We start from the raw sequence: 15,731 nt of genomic DNA on the forward strand, positions 1-15,731 counted from the left end.
ACTTGCTGCAAGATTTTGTCGCCAAGCTTTGCTCGGTATTTGGCGTCAATTTGCTATAGGGTTTTATCGCCAAGCTTTGCTCGGTATTTGGCGTCAATTTGCTGTGTAATATTGTCGCCGAAGTTTGCTCGGTATTTGGTGACAATTTGGTGTGATGTTTTGGCCGCAAGTCTTGCTGGGATCTTGGCGCCAATTTTCTATATAGTTTTGCCAGCAAGCCTTACTCATTATTTGGCCCCAATTTGGCATCAGAATATGTATATAAGCTTTGCTAGCAAATTCCGATGCTATTGAGGACACAGATGGCACCGGATTTGACAGCAAACTTTGTACAAGTTTGGTGCCAATTTGGCGACAATTTGCTACCAAATTGTTTGCTGGAAATACATCATAATAAATAAATGAATATTTTTAGAGCAATAATAATGTACAAATTGATAAACAAAAATTCCAAACTTGTAAATAAAAGAGCTACAACGGTGAACATTTATAAAAACATACCAGTAAAATACAAAAATGTACCATGATTATAATAAGATATTCATAGGAAAATGAAACTAGGATATTCATCGGGAAAATGAAATCATACGGAATAATTATTTTATTCTGTTCATTTTAATATTTCGATAATTTTAATATTACTATAATTTCAGATAACAAAGATATTAAGATGAGCAGAATTAAAGAAACTTCCTGTTTATATTATAAGGAAAATGTATAGGAGTTATCATGACTGTTGGGAATAATAGAAAACCCTAAAGTTGAATTTGTACAAGGATCAAGTTGTTCACCAGGTGTAAGAGACATTTCATCAACGCCAAGTACGCAATCATGTTGTCTGTCATCTTCAAATTGTTGAATTTTCTCTTTCATGGCATGAAAAATATCATCTATTATTCCTGGGGTAAAGACTTCTTCTTAAAGTGTGTGTTAATGGTAATGGAATCTTTTGATTAATCAGTTCTTGATAACCACTATTAGTACAAGAGAATTTTATTCGAATAGCTTTTTTAATAGTTTTTTTAGACCACTTGTACACACGTCGATTGCTTGAATTTGATTTTAACCACTCAATTTGATCATTGTTGAACACTTTTTGGAGTAACTGTGTTGATTATGACAAAGTGTTTTCTACACGTAGCTTATTTGTACTTCTGTATCGTCTAATACGATTCATGAGAGTTTCTCGCGTTTTGTCACATTTCTTAAGTACTTTATTAGCAATCTCAAGTTGTTGTTTCATTTGTTTTACTTCTGTTTCTTTATGTTCCAGCTTTTGATGTAATAATGTTATTTGTTCTAAAGCATATTCCAATGTAGATGATGTTACATTGAATATTGATGAGGATGTAGTTGCAGGCACATTTGTGTTCTCATTATTTACATTATTTTCACTTAACGATAATAAATGAGTATTGCCATGTATCATCTGATCATATACTTCAACATTGTCAATAAATGGTGGACATGAATTATTCTCTATTGCAGGATGCTCTTCATCAACATTACTTACAACTTGAGAACAATTGAATACAATGCTTGTAGGTTCTTCATTATTTTCATCGTTGTTTTTATTATATTTTAACTTCTTTATTTTTCCATCGAAATATTCTGACATTACTTTTGTATGAGGAAAACTTGTTGGCACTGCTTGTGCTTTTAATTTCTTGGAACCATCCTGTCGCGGTTCTTCCCACATTTCTTTAGTAAAATGAACCTACAAATACAATTAGATGAGAAACATGTTTTGTTTATTATTTGATATAATTATATGCTTACCTCACAAATTGCTGAATATTGTTTCGGTTTCCAGTTTTCTCTTCCAATTTGTTTCAATCATATAATTTTTTGTTCTTTACTTATTGGAAAACGTTTCATATAGAAGCCATTTTCGCTTCTATTTCTGCATCCCGGTATGCAACAACCAGTCATTTTTAAAATATTTTTATAAATATCTTTATAAATAGTCCTCTTATTATGTTGGAAGTTTTTTCCAAGATGAAATGATGTTATGTTATCACTTGCATGTGCACGCGTGAAACCGAGATTACAGTAGGTGCAGTACAGGTATAGTAGCCATTTTGTATCCAAATAGAACATTGGCCAGACTCTTACTATAGGGACTCTAAAGTTGGCTGATTCGAAGCGCCAACTGGGTCCATTTTTCATGGATATGAACTACTAAGCCAATGTCCACGATTTGTTGGTACTATTCCGTGCTATGTCCATAATTATTTGGTTCTGTTCTGTGCTATGTTCACGAGCGAGCTAGATTAGTTAGATAAAAACGGAGAATCGGTCTTTGTCTCACCACCAGCGAATAGACAATCGCGACGATAAACTGAAGCGAGCCAGTGGTGCGATTCTGTAACTCGTTATTGGAGTTAACGACACTTTCGTTATCGTTGCGCAGCTTTTGTATACCGTAGAAAAGCTGCGCAACGATAACGAAAGTGTCGTTAACTCCAATAACGAGTTACAGAATCGCACCACTGGCTCGCTTCAGTTTATCGTCGCGATTGTCTATTCGCTGGTGGTGAGACAAAGACCGATTCTCCGTTTTTATCTAACTAATCTAGCTCGCTCGTGAACATAGCACAGAACAGAACCAAATAATTATGGACATAGCACGGAATAGTACCAACAAATCGTGGACATTGGCTTAGTAGTTCATATCCATGAAAAATGGACCCAGTTGGCGCTTCGAATCAGCCAACTTTTCGATAACGCTGTAAAGCCAGCGGCACACGGTGCTTGTTTTCGTGCTGGATTGCTTGCTGGATGAAAATACTGCGTTCTGCTTGGTACATTTCCGAAGATGGATGGAAATGTACCAATCAGACCGCAGTATTTTCATCCAGCAAGCAATCCAGCACAAAAACAAGCACCGTATGCCGCTGGCTTTAATGCAGCCATGCCCGCTCTCAGGCTTCTCTCTGGTTGCACCCTAAATGTGGTGACTTAGACGTAAAAGTTGTCTAGACTGTTTTTACGAACTAAATAGAAAAGCGATCGTGTAACTTTCTCCCTGCAGTGGAGTGAAAACGCGAGAAATGAGGTTTTATATGAATTCAACGATCTTATTATTAGTGATGTAACTTTGTGTTTAGTTATGTAATTTTGAAATACAAAATTTGAATTTTGAACTACGAAATGACAAAACTTTTCGCATCCTCACATTTCCACTCATGAGAAAAAGTTACAAGATCACCAGACTGACGCGCAGGCGCACACATGCACATTGACGAAGTCCACTTCGACTCTACTCGGTCGGTGACGTCACTCGGACATTCCGAGACAATCAGAGACAGCTCACTTCACTATCCCCACCGCAATCTTCTATCCAGCTGTCGAGCAAACCGTTTGGCAGTCGGCGAGGCTAATTTTCTCGAGAACGATCGTGGACTGCGTGAAGGTCTCGACGTTGGCGGGGATTCTTCGCCGCGGCTAAAGAAAGCGAGTTTCGAGTCCACGTCGACCAGACATACGCACGTTCGATCGAAGTAAACGGGGTCGGTACGCAGACCGACGAGTGACCGTTGTCGTAACGTAGTCGGCGCCGTCGTAGGCCGTCAAGGTGGGACCGAATTCGTGCATTTCCATAACGGTATCGAAAACAGGGCGACCTTCACGGACGCGACTTGACAAGAATTGAAGGAAGAGACAACCAACGAGCTTCGTTCTCTATCTCTTTCTGTGTTTCTCTCGCGCCTTTCATAGTCCACTTTCCTCTCTCTCCCTCCCCCCTCTCTGTTTCTTTCTCTTGCTCGCTCTCGCGTCGCAAATCCGCAACCTCGTAAGAAATAACCCTCGCCTGTCGCGTGTGCGTGCGTCGTGCGTGCATGCGCGCGCGTGGTAAGAGAGAACGCGCGCGTTCTGCGTGCTATATCATCTGTACGTACATGCATACGGACGCGAGTGAGCGCTCTTCCTCCTACACCCTTCCCTTCCGTGTGTGATTGTACACGCGTGTGGGTGCCGCGATTTCTTTCGTCGGACTTGGCCCCTTGGGTAGCCGACGTGCGGAAGGTGCGGAGGAGGAAGGTGGTCGTCATCATCGTCGTCGTCGTCGTCGTCGTCGTCGTCGTCGTCCGGCGCAGCGTGTGCACGCATCTACACATACATACACATACACGAGTCAAAGAGAAAGAGAGTGAGAGAGGGCCTCTCGCGTGATCCATCACCGTCATCGCTCGAAAAAGTAAGCGACGAGCCCATTTGTGAGGGATGTCCACCCCCGCGAGGAGAAGATTGATGCGAGACTTCAAGAGGTACTTGATACCGATATTAACGCATTGTCCCCATCTGTCCGTTTATTCGTTCGCTCGTTCGATCGCGCTCTCGTCATAACGCCATTGTAAGCGCGACGGCTTCTGGTGCGCCCGATATGATTTGATTCTCTTCGACAGCCGCGGCAAACTTAGCGGTTCTCAGCGCGAACGTCAGTCGCTTCACCACGATTATTATTAGATAGCGTGCCGTTCTTATGACACGTCTCTCTTCGCGCTTGCCCTCCGTCAAGTGCAAGCACATCCCCACCTCCTGACTCGATAAACAAACCGCCCTCGCCGTGCGTGATACTTCCAGCAGGCACCATCTGCGACACGCGGTCGCCTGATCATCACCTCGGGAACAATCTATGAATCCTCGGCAGACGAGTCCGCGACTAAGCCGGAATGATTCACGTTTGTCTTTGTAATGAAATTGGATAGGGGTGTGTGATTTCAAACGTATAAAAAAGTTTTCGCGCGATGTATGACATTTGACGAACTTGTCACGAGTACTGTGTCGTAACAAAGCATTCACAAGGATGTCGAGCTGCGAGTTATATAAATTACTACCTTGCAGCCTATTTTCAGAAATTAATGAAATTGAACTTTACAGCTGTCTGAAATAAATAGGAACATTTTCCCAATGTATAAACATTGCATTTTAGCTGAATCACTTGTGCTCTTTTTTTATTGCATCAACTTTTCTAATGAATAATCCATAAAATAGTACATACTGTTTGTTTTCTTTTAAATGAAATATTACTGTATAAACATAGATGATACATCATTCTGTACTAGTACATACACATTAGTAAAGATTAGATAAAGTTTCATGATATATATGTTTGTATATATGAATTGATTATTTATAATGCAAAGTTCTAAAAGTTTATTATTTTGACAAAGATTACAGGAAGATCCTCCTACTGGAGTATCAGGTGCTCCGACAGACAATAATATTATGATATGGAATGCAGTTATATTTGGGTAAGAAAGTGGCATTCTGATTTTGTTTCTACGAATCTTCCCACTTGTGGATCTTATGTGAAAGATTACAAAACACTTATATTTTTGTTCTAGACCACATGATACCCCATTCGAAGATGGCACATTTAAGCTTACAATAGAATTCACGGAGGAATATCCAAATAAACCACCTACAGTGAGATTTGTTAGTAAAATGTTTCATCCCAATGTATATGCAGATGGTGGAATTTGTCTTGACATACTTCAAAATCGTTGGAGTCCTACTTACGATGTCTCAGCTATCTTAACATCTATACAGGTACTTATAATTTCATTAAATTCACTTCTTTTTAGCTTAAAGTGAGGGTTTTTAAGTAAGTATACGGAGTTTCAATTTGTCAGGTTGTGGCGTTTTAAAATCAATATTTTGTGTGTATGTATATATATACACACACACATACATACATATGCATATATACATATAATAACGCTGCTTTTAATATTTTCTTGTTATAATTATATTAAAAATATGAAGGACACAACTAACTTTTCTCTCTCCCTTTCTTTTTTTCTTTCTATAGCATGACATGTATCTTTTCTCTTTCATTCCATTATTATTACATGGATATATTGCACGTTAAAATATTTAAAGAAAAAAGAAATGAGATTTACTCTATTACAATATAGTGTCAGAGAGATACATAATATCAAATTATATTATAATTATAGCTTGATGCTATTAATATATATAGGTGATGCATCTAATATTTATTCTAATATATACTTTCTTTTTCGAAAATTGCATTGAGATAGTTAAAATTTATTTTGCATGGCAATTAAATGTTTAATAATATAAACAATGAAATAAAATATGGAGATTCTACATTTTTCTTACATTAAGTATCTTTGTGTTTTCATTTCATACAAACTATATCTCACTGTGTTGTCTTATTTTTTCGTGAAAATGTCACTCGCCCATCTCTCATCGTTTTCAAAAGACTTTTGTTGTTCATTGTTAATCACACACTATAAAAACGCCTGGAGGGATCGTTCGTTTTGTCTTAACAGCGGTTGCAATTCAGCAAAGTCTAATCACATGATACCGATTTAAAATTATTTGTGCATAACACTTGCATAATTTTACACTTACATATATGACTATCTTATAATTGTCCGCCGATATGTATTTTCATTTTCTTCGTGTATTCGCATTAAAGAGAGAGGAATTAGAAAAAAAAACGGGAAAAAGAAAAAGAAAGCATTCGCAATTTCGTGCCATTCATTGTATAATTACGGCCATGCACTTTGTCAGAAAAAAGAGCTTAACGAAATTATACTCCGTATAATGGGTACGACTTATGTGGTTGCAGTCGCTGTTAAGTGACCCGAACCCGAATTCACCTGCCAACTCAATGGCAGCGCAACTGTACAAAGAGAATCGACGCGAGTACGAGAAGCGAGTGAAGGCTTGTGTGGAGCAGAGTTTTGTGGATTAGTCGCGAGCTATAACACGATGCTGTCGCAGCATCGGTCAGCCACCAACAGCCATCAAATACGGAGGAGAACGTGCAGCCTTACCAAGGAGCTAACGTTTAAATAAAAAAAAAAAAAGAAAGAAAAACACGAACCTTAGCATGTTTCTTCCTGAAAAGCTCTATCGAACTACCACGATGTGCAACGTTAGACCGAATTTTTACAATGTTGAATAATAAATTATTATGAAATTGCGTATATTTATTTATTTCGATGTCTGATGAACACGAAATTAGTACTGTAATTAAATGTTAGAATATAAAAGAAAAATACTTGGCTTTTTCTTTGTTTTCTTTTCTCTTTCGTTTCTCTTTTTCTGTGTGTGCGGAGGAACACGATCCTTTCGGCGGCGCAGAATTGTACTTCGATTGAATTTAGTACTTCAGTACACAAATTCATTTATATATATATATATATATATATATAATATATATATATACATACATAAAAATATATATACATAATAATGATAATAATAATATAATAAATGCATAATTTCACTTTATAGTCTAGTAATTATTGTAACCCGATATTCGTTTCTTCCATCCGTTAACTCCTGTTTACATTTGTCTATATATATATATATATATACACATACACATATATACACACACATACATATATATTCTTTCTCTATATAAATCAGGAGTATTTGATTTGCTGAGAAAATGTGTAAACTATTTGTTACAGTCACTTTTGGATGAACCGAACCCAAATTCGCCAGCCAACTCTTTAGCGGCGCAATTGTACCAAGAGAATAAACGGGAATATGAGAAGAGAGTAGCCACTGTAGTTGAACAGTCTTGGTTAAATTTCCAAGAGAGTCACACAGAAGATCTCCGCTGACATTAAGTATGCCACTTCTTATAATATAATACGCCCGTGGCTTTAGCGTTGATGGCATCTGATACAAAGGACGCAAATCACACAGCATTCCTTCTCTTTCTCATATCAAGCAGTTTTAATTATTTTATTAAAAAAATAGATGCCAAATACAAGCTATCTATTCTAATTATATTACTATCGCAAAATTCTTGAATTACTTCAAAAGTTGCACTAAAATAAATTATTATAAAATCACCTATTTTAAAATGTAATAAATCTGAGATCAATTTTTTGTTTGTTCTGTAATGTATCTTTTCGTGCTATATGATTTATTTTTTATTATTTATCTTAGCTGTGAGCGACTTATGCTCTATAATTATCTTTGACTCTTTCTTGATTGATGAAAAGTTCAAATTGTCAAAAACGGAACCTACATGAGAAATCTATCGTACATTCTAACACAAAAATTGTTCCCGTATCACGCGATAACAATAATCTCTTGATCAAATCGTATATGCTGTCTTATAAATTATAGAAGGCTTTGTTGAATATTTCATATTCTAATTCATGTCCGTTTAGATATAAATTAGACGTGATTCTTATAACTTTCTTTTATGGCTTTCATTTTGTTACAGACAAAAAAGATGAAAATGTAGAAATCTGGAATGGCGCGGATTCGCACTATGAACTTATGTGATCATCACTTAAAGTACCAGTATGTATCGTCCTGCTCTTATAATTAGGCTTTAGGCGCTCTTCTGGCGAAACACACAAACAAAGATAAAAAGATGACGTTCGTACAAACGTTTTACTATATAATTCATCCCGCACGTAAGAGAGAGCCTGTTTTACAAGTGTAGACGAGCTTGAAGTATATTCATGTTAAAGGATATGAAAGTTTGTAATTCGCTTGTGAAAAGTCTCTTTTCACTACATGTAACAACACAAACTAAGAACATGGTGTAACTAATTTCGGATCCGACATTTATCGATAGGGAATCACGCTTGCGTTAAATTGTAAATGAATGTCATATTCAATATAGTATCGAATTAATAAATTTTGCAAGAAAGAAGTTACGTATTTCTATGAGTTCATCTTTAATAATTTTACTAACACAGAAAATTGTTTAAATTTTGTTGATTTTTTAAGTTTATTTTAATAAATTTTTATTTTAATAATAAAATATTTAAGTTTTTCGATGATGTGCTTTTTATATTTATATATTCTCTTTCATTTTTAATGAAACCAACATTGAACATGAAAATAAACTTACATTGTGTACTCAACACATATGAATTATTTTATTTAGTATCTCTATAATGATTAATGTCAAACCAATGAAAATATTAAACCAGCATTGGTCAATATCGACATTGGAAGCATGTTCAAAATAAAATCTATGACCCAGTTTAATATTATGTCGTATGTACAATAATGTGTAATATACAATCAATTATTACCTACGACTTAGAAACATGAGATGTTTATGTTTTTACAGTTAAAAGAGTAATGATGGCGCTTTTAATAATCAATATCATCATCCTTCAGTGGCTGATTGACTTTGTCACATGAGTTTTACAGAAACATGTACATATATGTATCAATAAGCCGAGATTTCAATAGAATATGAAATTTTAATTCACAGTTTTAAGATCAAAATTTCTATTCTCTGAAGAAATTTTTCTGAATCAAGTCCAATTAACTTTGCCGAAACTTCTAAACTTTTCTGCATTTTCCTCCTGCTACGACTTTTCCTCTTTCTCCTTATTGTACCTTTCCAGCTCCTTGAGGAATTGCGCTTTTGGTTTCATGACATTAGGCCGATCACCACGACATTTGGGACAAAACCATTTACCCTTAGGCTTTGTGGTCAATGAGACGCAAGAGAAGTGGAACCATTCTATAGGACATAGATCATTGTCACAGAGAATCATCTCTCCATAAGATATTTGGTCACACAAACAATAAGTGGGTTCATCAGGATCGATAGCGAGATCATCCTCCGGTGGTGGCGGTGTGTCCTCACGATGCTGATTCTGCTGATTGCCTTGCCGAGATTTTCTTTTCTTCTTCTTACCAGTAGCAGCTGCAGTAGTCTTCTTTTGATTACCATTGCTTGTGCTGGGCAATGCTGAAGATCTTGTCTCTGTCATAACTAACATGTCCATAGAATGTGCCGACTCCATCAAAGTTTCAGTTCTTGTTCTTCTGGCACGCTTTGGTTGACGTTCTGTGCTATTTGCGTGACTCGCACTATTTGTATTGCTACTGATATTTGATTCACGGGCAGACTCGGAACATTCTTGTTCTTTACCAAAATCTATAAAGCAATAAAATATTATAAGAATGATATGTTAAATCATAGAAACAAGAGTTATACGGTATAACTTACCTAAATTTTGATAATCTAACTCCAACTGTTTGGCCTTATTTTCTATGAGGTCTTGTACTTGTTGAACAATGTTTAACTTTTCATCACCAATTTCTTGCGCTGCAATCAGAGCTTGTTGTATTCTCATCAATGCTCTTCTCTTAGCTGCCATGTCTGAATCACTGCGCAATATTTCTTGCTGTTGATCTACTTCACGTAGATATGCTGTCATATAGATGACAATACAAATATAAAAAATATTAAATATAATTATATCATATTCAGTAAAATATGATAAAATGTACCAGAGATTCTTCTCTGAGTTAGACAATCAATTTATATCATAATCGATTTCATGAATATAGAGAGAGAGATATTACTTCTAAAGATCCCTATATATAGTTTCTTATATATACAGAGAAAAAGAGAGTAGTTTATGTTATATTTTATTACATATAGAAATCATGATTAAAAATTATACTAACAACGATTTACTTTCAAGTTATATTATGTAGTAATAAATTGATGCTGATATAAGTTTGATTGACTTTTAACGATTCAAAATAGTAAATATAACATAACATCAAAAGTTTATGGCCCATATTCAGAATACGCTTGTAGCCATGTCAGCGCGCTGTTAACCAATGAAAAGCCACGCAATATGCCTTCTGATTAGTTAACAGCATACTAACATAGTTATAAGCATGTTCTGAATATGGGTCTATATCAATATCATTGGCTACTTTTCATCTTTGTTGCTTTTCTCTTTCTTTTATATAATTCTATAACAAAGCCTCATATATATCAAATATATGTTTATATATTTTTTCTTTATTCAACTGTTTGATTCCAAGATTTATAATATATTATTTTCAAAAGTATATTTTTCAGGAATTTTTCATTAGATTTACAAAGAAAATGATTTTTCTTAGCTTTCCATATCAAAACTTGTTTACAAGTTATTCTCCAAAATAAAAAGAAGATACCGTTATCTAAAAGATATATAAAAAGATAAAGGAGAAATATTGCATACATCTGTTAAATTTTTTCATTTTTAGGAGGCATTGTTACGTCTACAGCTCGAGTTCTAAACATGGACGTTGTTGACAACATGAAATCTGGTTCTGATATACACGAGACGTTAACATCTGTTAGAAAATTCACAAAAAAGCAACAAGTATCGTTGAAGATCGAGAAAATATAAAATCGGAATGTTAAGATATTCTGTGATTGCGGATTCAATCAATTACTTTGACATGTAGCGTCTAGCTCGCGTAGACGGGAGACATATCTTTGCAAGTCGTTCGGTAGATTTTCCACACAATCCAGGTAGTTTTCAATGTACGTTGCCGAGTACAGAGCTTCGACCACCGCCTGGTTCAACATCGTCGTGTTGTTGCTCCTCTCTCGTTGACTTTCCTTCAAACGCCACAGATACACAACGATGACGCACGACGAAGCTACGTCCCAAAGTCGCTTCTTCAATTTTCTGTATTATTTATGCGAAGTACACCACTCAACAGATCTCAAACAGTTGGTACGATCAAAGTTGCTAGATGCAATATATTGCGACGCTACAGCGCATGCGTGAGATGACATTGCGTAGAGCACGCTGCTACCGCCGTGAAGTTAGCAGACAAAATGAAGATTTTCTAATTTTTTCTTTTTATATCATTTAGGAATCATTTAAGGAAGTTTAGGAACATAGTCTCATAGTTTGAGAAATAATAGTTTATTAGTAGCAATTAATAAAAATTAATTAAGCGTTAAGTTAGCAGACAATGAAAAAAACATTTTTTTTAATTTTTAATTAACATAAAATTATTTGGGAAACACGTCTGTAATGTTTTTAACGTTTGGGAAATAATAAGTTTTTATAATAATTGAAAACAAAGATTACATGTGGTATATTTTCGAAGATAGAAGATGGAAATGCACCAATCAGAACGCAGTATTTTCATCCAGCAAGCAACCCAGCACACAAACAAGCACCGTGTACCGCTGGCTTAACGTTCAGCCAAATATTTAATTTCCTATCCAAGAATGCATATTTTCACCCCTAAAAGAAAGTTTTTCTTGACGTTAAATATTTAAGCTGTGCACATAAGAATGGATCGAATAGGTTATTTCTCGCCGTGTCTTATCATGCAAGTATTCATTGTTTTGTATATTTTGACTGGTACTTATATTTTATGCTTATCAACAGATTTAGCTAGCTAATTTTTAATTCACGATAACATCAAATGTAATGTTTATGCTCACAAATTTTACAAATTTTACATGTATAGGATACAAATGTTGATATATTTGGTAAGAAAGTGTCACTTCAACACTATTTTTTCAGGCTTTTAGAAAAATATGCAAGGAAATTCACACTGTACAGTCTGCACTACTGTGCAATAACATATAGGAGTATTCAACTTTTCCCCAAAGTTTGATAATGTAAAGGTTCGTCTACATTAGCTGTAAGAGTAAGGCTGTAAGGTTGCAAGACGCGAAATGAAATATTTTAATTCGCTGACAGCTTACGTTACAGCCTTACAGCCTAAAGCTAAGACTCCATGCATGCGGTGAGCTCCGGCAAACGGCTGCGGTGACCAATCAGGAGACAGACGCATGCCGGAGCTTGCCGCAACCGGACTTGCGCCTCCCTCCTGATTGGTCACCGCAGCATTTGCCGTAGCTCACCGCATGCATGGAGTCTTAGCTTTACTCTTACAGCTATTGTAGACGAGCCTTTAGGTTTGTTCGCGTCGCATGCTCCAGTGTACACCAGGGAGCATTTGGATCACGGATAAGATGGTGGTTGGAGCAGATGAGTTCATGTGCACCAATACTCAGTGACACGAACGGATTGGAGCAGTTTCTCCTCTTTTAAGATGCATGCAAACATGCAAATTAAACTCGCAGCATGGATCCATTGGAAGATTTTCTCATTGGCTTTAATATATTAATTATGAATGAAATTAATGAAAATCTTTTACCTTTAGCTGTAATTTGTGATTTATTTGTGGAAGACAATGAGAACGACGATGAAATAGAGAGTGAGTATTGATGAAGATGTGACATCCTAACCTTATTTGCTATAACCTCTGAACATTATTAGTTTTAGTTTGTCTTTTCGGTAATTATACAGAATATTCCCCTCACCTCCGATTTTGATGAAAAAATATTTAATCAACGCATTTTTTCAAGAGAAACAACTTTTCTATTTGAAAAAATCTTTGTCGGAATCTTATCTGTCGCCTCCGTGACAGATTTCCTAACCTAAATTGTCATCAACTTTAACAATTTATATCTCACTCCACAAGACAGAGCGACGATTTTTTCAAATAGAAAAGTTGTTTCTCTTGCAAAAATGCGTCGATTAAATATTTTTTCGTCAAAATTGAAGGTGAGGGGGGTATTCTGTATAATACCGTCATTTCCTTAAATAGTTAGTGCATTTTTATTTGATTTTATGTAATTTGTAGATATTGCTATTAATGCAGTTATTGAAATGGCTGAAGGTATCATTCAAAGAAGACGTAGAACATGCATAACTAATTATATTGAACAAATAGTGCCAATGTATACCGATGAAGAATTTATTATGCATTATCGTTTAAAAAAAATGCTTTTCAGAAGCATGGTGGACAGATTTAGTTATTGGGCACATTTTAGAAATCTAGGAGGTAAGTACTGTTTTTTAAATTGAAGATTTAATATCATAAGTTTTTCATTTTATTTTAAATAAAGTATAATTAATATTTTATATAGGACATGGAGGATTTGAAGTAGTTTCGGCTGAAAAACACATTCTTACTTTTCTATGGTTTGCTGGGCATCAAAGTGCAAGTTTCAGGGATGTTGCTGATAAATTTAATTTGTCTCTTAGTGCCCTTGAATCAGTGTTACAAAGAGTCACACAGTTTTTATATAATTTAAGAAATGAATTTATTCGGTATCCCACTGAGGCAGAAAAGCAGAAAACGCAGAGATACTATGTAGAAAATAAAAATTTTCCAGGAATAATTGATAATAATGTAATTTTTTCTGATGATGTACTTAATTTAAACTTACATTTTTGTAATTTAGTGTGGGTAATGATATAACTTAATTAATATTTCTTTCCTGTTATAGGTTCTATTGATGGTTCACACATCCGTATAGACAAACCTTCTGAAGACCCAGTAGCCTATATCAATAAAAAACATTATTTTTCCATTCACATGCAGGGAACAGTTAATGAGCAGAACAAGTTCTTAGATGTGTTAATTGGATATCCTGGCTCAGTGCATGATGCAAGAGTATTTGCAAATTCTAGTCTGGCTGAAGACTTACCAGCACTCTGTCACAGTATGAATACATAATAATCATAAACAATTATTGTATTATTGTTTTAGTCGAATATCTCTATTCTTGTTTAATTTAGTTAATATATTTTAGTTAATATATAGTTAATATATTTAGTTAACATATACTTTATCGTGAATGTTTATTTAACTTTTGATGTTTATCTTAAGCAAATGTAATTTTTTTAGACGGAAACATAATTCTTGGAGACGCTGCATATCCATGCCTTCCTCAATTAATTACTCCATATCGGGATAATGGACATCTTACACAGGCCCAAAGAAACTTTAATCGTATACATAGTCAGTGCAGAATCTCTGTAGAACACACATTTGGAGTATTGAAACAACGTTTCAGGCAATTATATTTCCTTAAGCTGAGGAACATGCAGTTCATCGTTAAATTCATTTTCGCTTGTTGCGTCCTTCATAATATGGCTAACTTTAATGATATGCAATACATGGAAGAACCCGAAGACGACAATCATGCTGATATAAATGCACAGGTGTTGTTACCCCATGTCCTGCCAGAAGATAGGAATGAAAATCCTGTTGATGAACGACGTGGTTGTGATCTCAGAGATGAACTATGCCGACAATTGTTCCAAAGACGATTCAACGTAGAGTAGAGATATATTAAGACAAATTTTAATGACTATATGATATATATATATATATAAATATATAAAAGTTCAGCGTTAAATAAATAATATGTTTATATCTTACATCAATATCTATGTTTTCAGTCTTCATATGATAATTCTTTTTCTTAGGTATATTCTTTTTACCATTTTCTCTAATATCGCTATATTGTTTTTGCAAGATATTTTGCCTTTTTTGCGTTTTATTACACTTTTAACGTTCTGGAATTTTGTACGCGCTTATTGTAAAAAAAAGCAATTGATTATTTTATATTTATGTTTATATATATCATGTGCTCATACATATTTGTCTGGATATACCTTAAAAAGTGGCCATGAGAAGATGATTACTTCTTGTAATAAGTTCTACTTTTTTTAAGTATTCTATATGTATATATAGCAAAGTTAAAATACATATCTATATTTTATATTTATTTTATATGTTTGTATATGTATTTTAATTTAATTTTTTTACACAAGAACAATTTAACATAATGATCGTTATCTTAACAATCGTTATATTAAATTATTCATATTAGAAGTTAAGAAAGATAATAAAATCTCTTAAATATTATATTAAAGTTTTATTTGTGATTATAGAATGTCTCTGAACAAAAAAATTCTTTTCAACAATACATATCAGTTATCCACACATCAGTTTGTTTTAATATCATATATTTTATATCTCTAATAATTTTTTCACAAAAAATAAATACAATTAATATATAATGCACGTGTGTAATATTTCAATAAACTGACTAAAAATGACTGATGATTAAAAGAAATTGT

General features: G+C 34.6%; 4 protein-coding genes across 10 annotated transcripts; 2 read left to right on the forward strand and 2 right to left on the reverse strand.

Moving 5' to 3' along the window:
* Positions 1–633: 633 nt before the first annotated feature.
* On the reverse strand, positions 634–2,130 carry LOC112588256 (uncharacterized). The gene is made up of 2 exons (XM_025297492.1): positions 1,780–2,130; positions 634–1,717 (listed from the first exon to the last, which is right to left on the reverse strand). The coding sequence occupies exon 2, from the start codon at positions 1,697–1,699 to the stop codon at positions 1,115–1,117; it is 585 nt and encodes a 194-aa protein (XP_025153277.1). The 5' UTR covers positions 1,700–1,717; positions 1,780–2,130; the 3' UTR covers positions 634–1,114.
* A 1,130-nt stretch (positions 2,131–3,260) lies between these two features.
* On the forward strand, positions 3,261–7,622 carry Ubc6 (ubiquitin conjugating enzyme 6). Of its 3 annotated transcripts, none has more exons than XM_019844078.2 (4): positions 3,261–4,271; positions 5,178–5,258; positions 5,352–5,556; positions 7,461–7,622. In XM_019844078.2, the coding sequence occupies exons 1-4, from the start codon at positions 4,228–4,230 to the stop codon at positions 7,614–7,616; spliced, it is 486 nt and encodes a 161-aa protein (XP_019699637.1). In that variant the 5' UTR covers positions 3,261–4,227; the 3' UTR covers positions 7,617–7,622. The 3 variants fall into 3 exon arrangements, with proteins under 3 accessions (XP_019699637.1, XP_011149221.1, XP_019699638.1); XM_011150919.3 differs by lacking the exon at positions 7,461–7,622 and adding an exon at positions 6,608–7,048 and having other exon boundaries at positions 3,275–4,271; XM_019844079.2 differs by lacking the exon at positions 3,261–4,271 and adding an exon at positions 4,308–4,714.
* Positions 7,623–8,819: 1,197 nt separating this feature from the next.
* On the reverse strand, positions 8,820–11,502 carry LOC105189069 (inhibitor of growth protein 1). Its single transcript, XM_011150922.3, has 3 exons — positions 11,218–11,502; positions 9,989–10,192; positions 8,820–9,916 (listed from the first exon to the last, which is right to left on the reverse strand). The coding sequence occupies exons 1-3, from the start codon at positions 11,351–11,353 to the stop codon at positions 9,339–9,341; spliced, it is 918 nt and encodes a 305-aa protein (XP_011149224.1). The 5' UTR covers positions 11,354–11,502; the 3' UTR covers positions 8,820–9,338.
* Positions 11,503–12,722: 1,220 nt separating this feature from the next.
* On the forward strand, positions 12,723–15,002 carry LOC112588244 (putative nuclease HARBI1). 5 transcript variants are annotated; one of them, XM_025297472.1, is made up of 6 exons: positions 12,724–13,011; positions 13,441–13,641; positions 13,727–13,984; positions 14,090–14,305; positions 14,491–14,659; positions 14,808–14,999. In XM_025297472.1, the coding sequence occupies exons 1-6, from the start codon at positions 12,879–12,881 to the stop codon at positions 14,923–14,925; spliced, it is 1,095 nt and encodes a 364-aa protein (XP_025153257.1). In that variant the 5' UTR covers positions 12,724–12,878; the 3' UTR covers positions 14,926–14,999. The 5 variants fall into 5 exon arrangements, with proteins under 5 accessions (XP_025153255.1, XP_025153256.1, XP_025153257.1 ...); XM_025297470.1 differs by having other exon boundaries at positions 12,723–13,011; positions 14,491–15,002; XM_025297471.1 differs by having other exon boundaries at positions 12,723–13,011; positions 13,459–13,641; positions 14,491–15,002.
* The last annotated feature ends 729 nt before the right edge of the window (positions 15,003–15,731 follow it).

The sequence above is a fragment of the Harpegnathos saltator genome, unplaced genomic scaffold, assembly GCF_003227715.2.
Source record: "Harpegnathos saltator strain DR-91 unplaced genomic scaffold, Hsal_v8.6 scaffold179, whole genome shotgun sequence".
NCBI classification, from domain to species: Eukaryota; Metazoa; Arthropoda; class Insecta; order Hymenoptera; family Formicidae; genus Harpegnathos; species Harpegnathos saltator.

Bases quoted from the DNA above. Each gene is read 5' to 3' on its own strand.
- LOC112588256 (XM_025297492.1), bottom strand. From the start codon at position 1,699: ATGTGGGAAGAACCGCGACAGGATGGTTCCAAGAAATTAAAAGCACAA.
- LOC112588244 (XM_025297470.1), top strand. From the start codon at position 12,879: ATGGATCCATTGGAAGATTTTCTCATTGGCTTTAATATATTAATTATG. The intron at 13,012-13,440 runs GTGAGTATTGAT...TGTAATTTGTAG, and splicing joins GAACGACGATGAAATAGAGA to ATATTGCTATTAATGCAGTT. The intron at 13,642-13,726 runs GTAAGTACTGTT...TATTTTATATAG, and splicing joins ACATTTTAGAAATCTAGGAG to GACATGGAGGATTTGAAGTA.
- LOC105189069 (XM_011150922.3), bottom strand. From the start codon at position 11,353: ATGTTGAACCAGGCGGTGGTCGAAGCTCTGTACTCGGCAACGTACATT. The intron at 10,193-11,217 runs GTAATTGATTGA...TCTATATGACAG, and splicing joins GCTAGACGCTACATGTCAAA to CATATCTACGTGAAGTAGAT. The intron at 9,917-9,988 runs GTAAGTTATACC...ATTGCTTTATAG, and splicing joins GTTAGATTATCAAAATTTAG to ATTTTGGTAAAGAACAAGAA.
- Ubc6 (XM_019844078.2), top strand. From the start codon at position 4,228: ATGTCCACCCCCGCGAGGAGAAGATTGATGCGAGACTTCAAGAG. The intron at 5,259-5,351 runs GTAAGAAAGTGG...TTTTTGTTCTAG, and splicing joins TGGAATGCAGTTATATTTGG to ACCACATGATACCCCATTCG. The intron at 5,557-7,460 runs GTACTTATAATT...TATTTGTTACAG, and splicing joins CTATCTTAACATCTATACAG to TCACTTTTGGATGAACCGAA.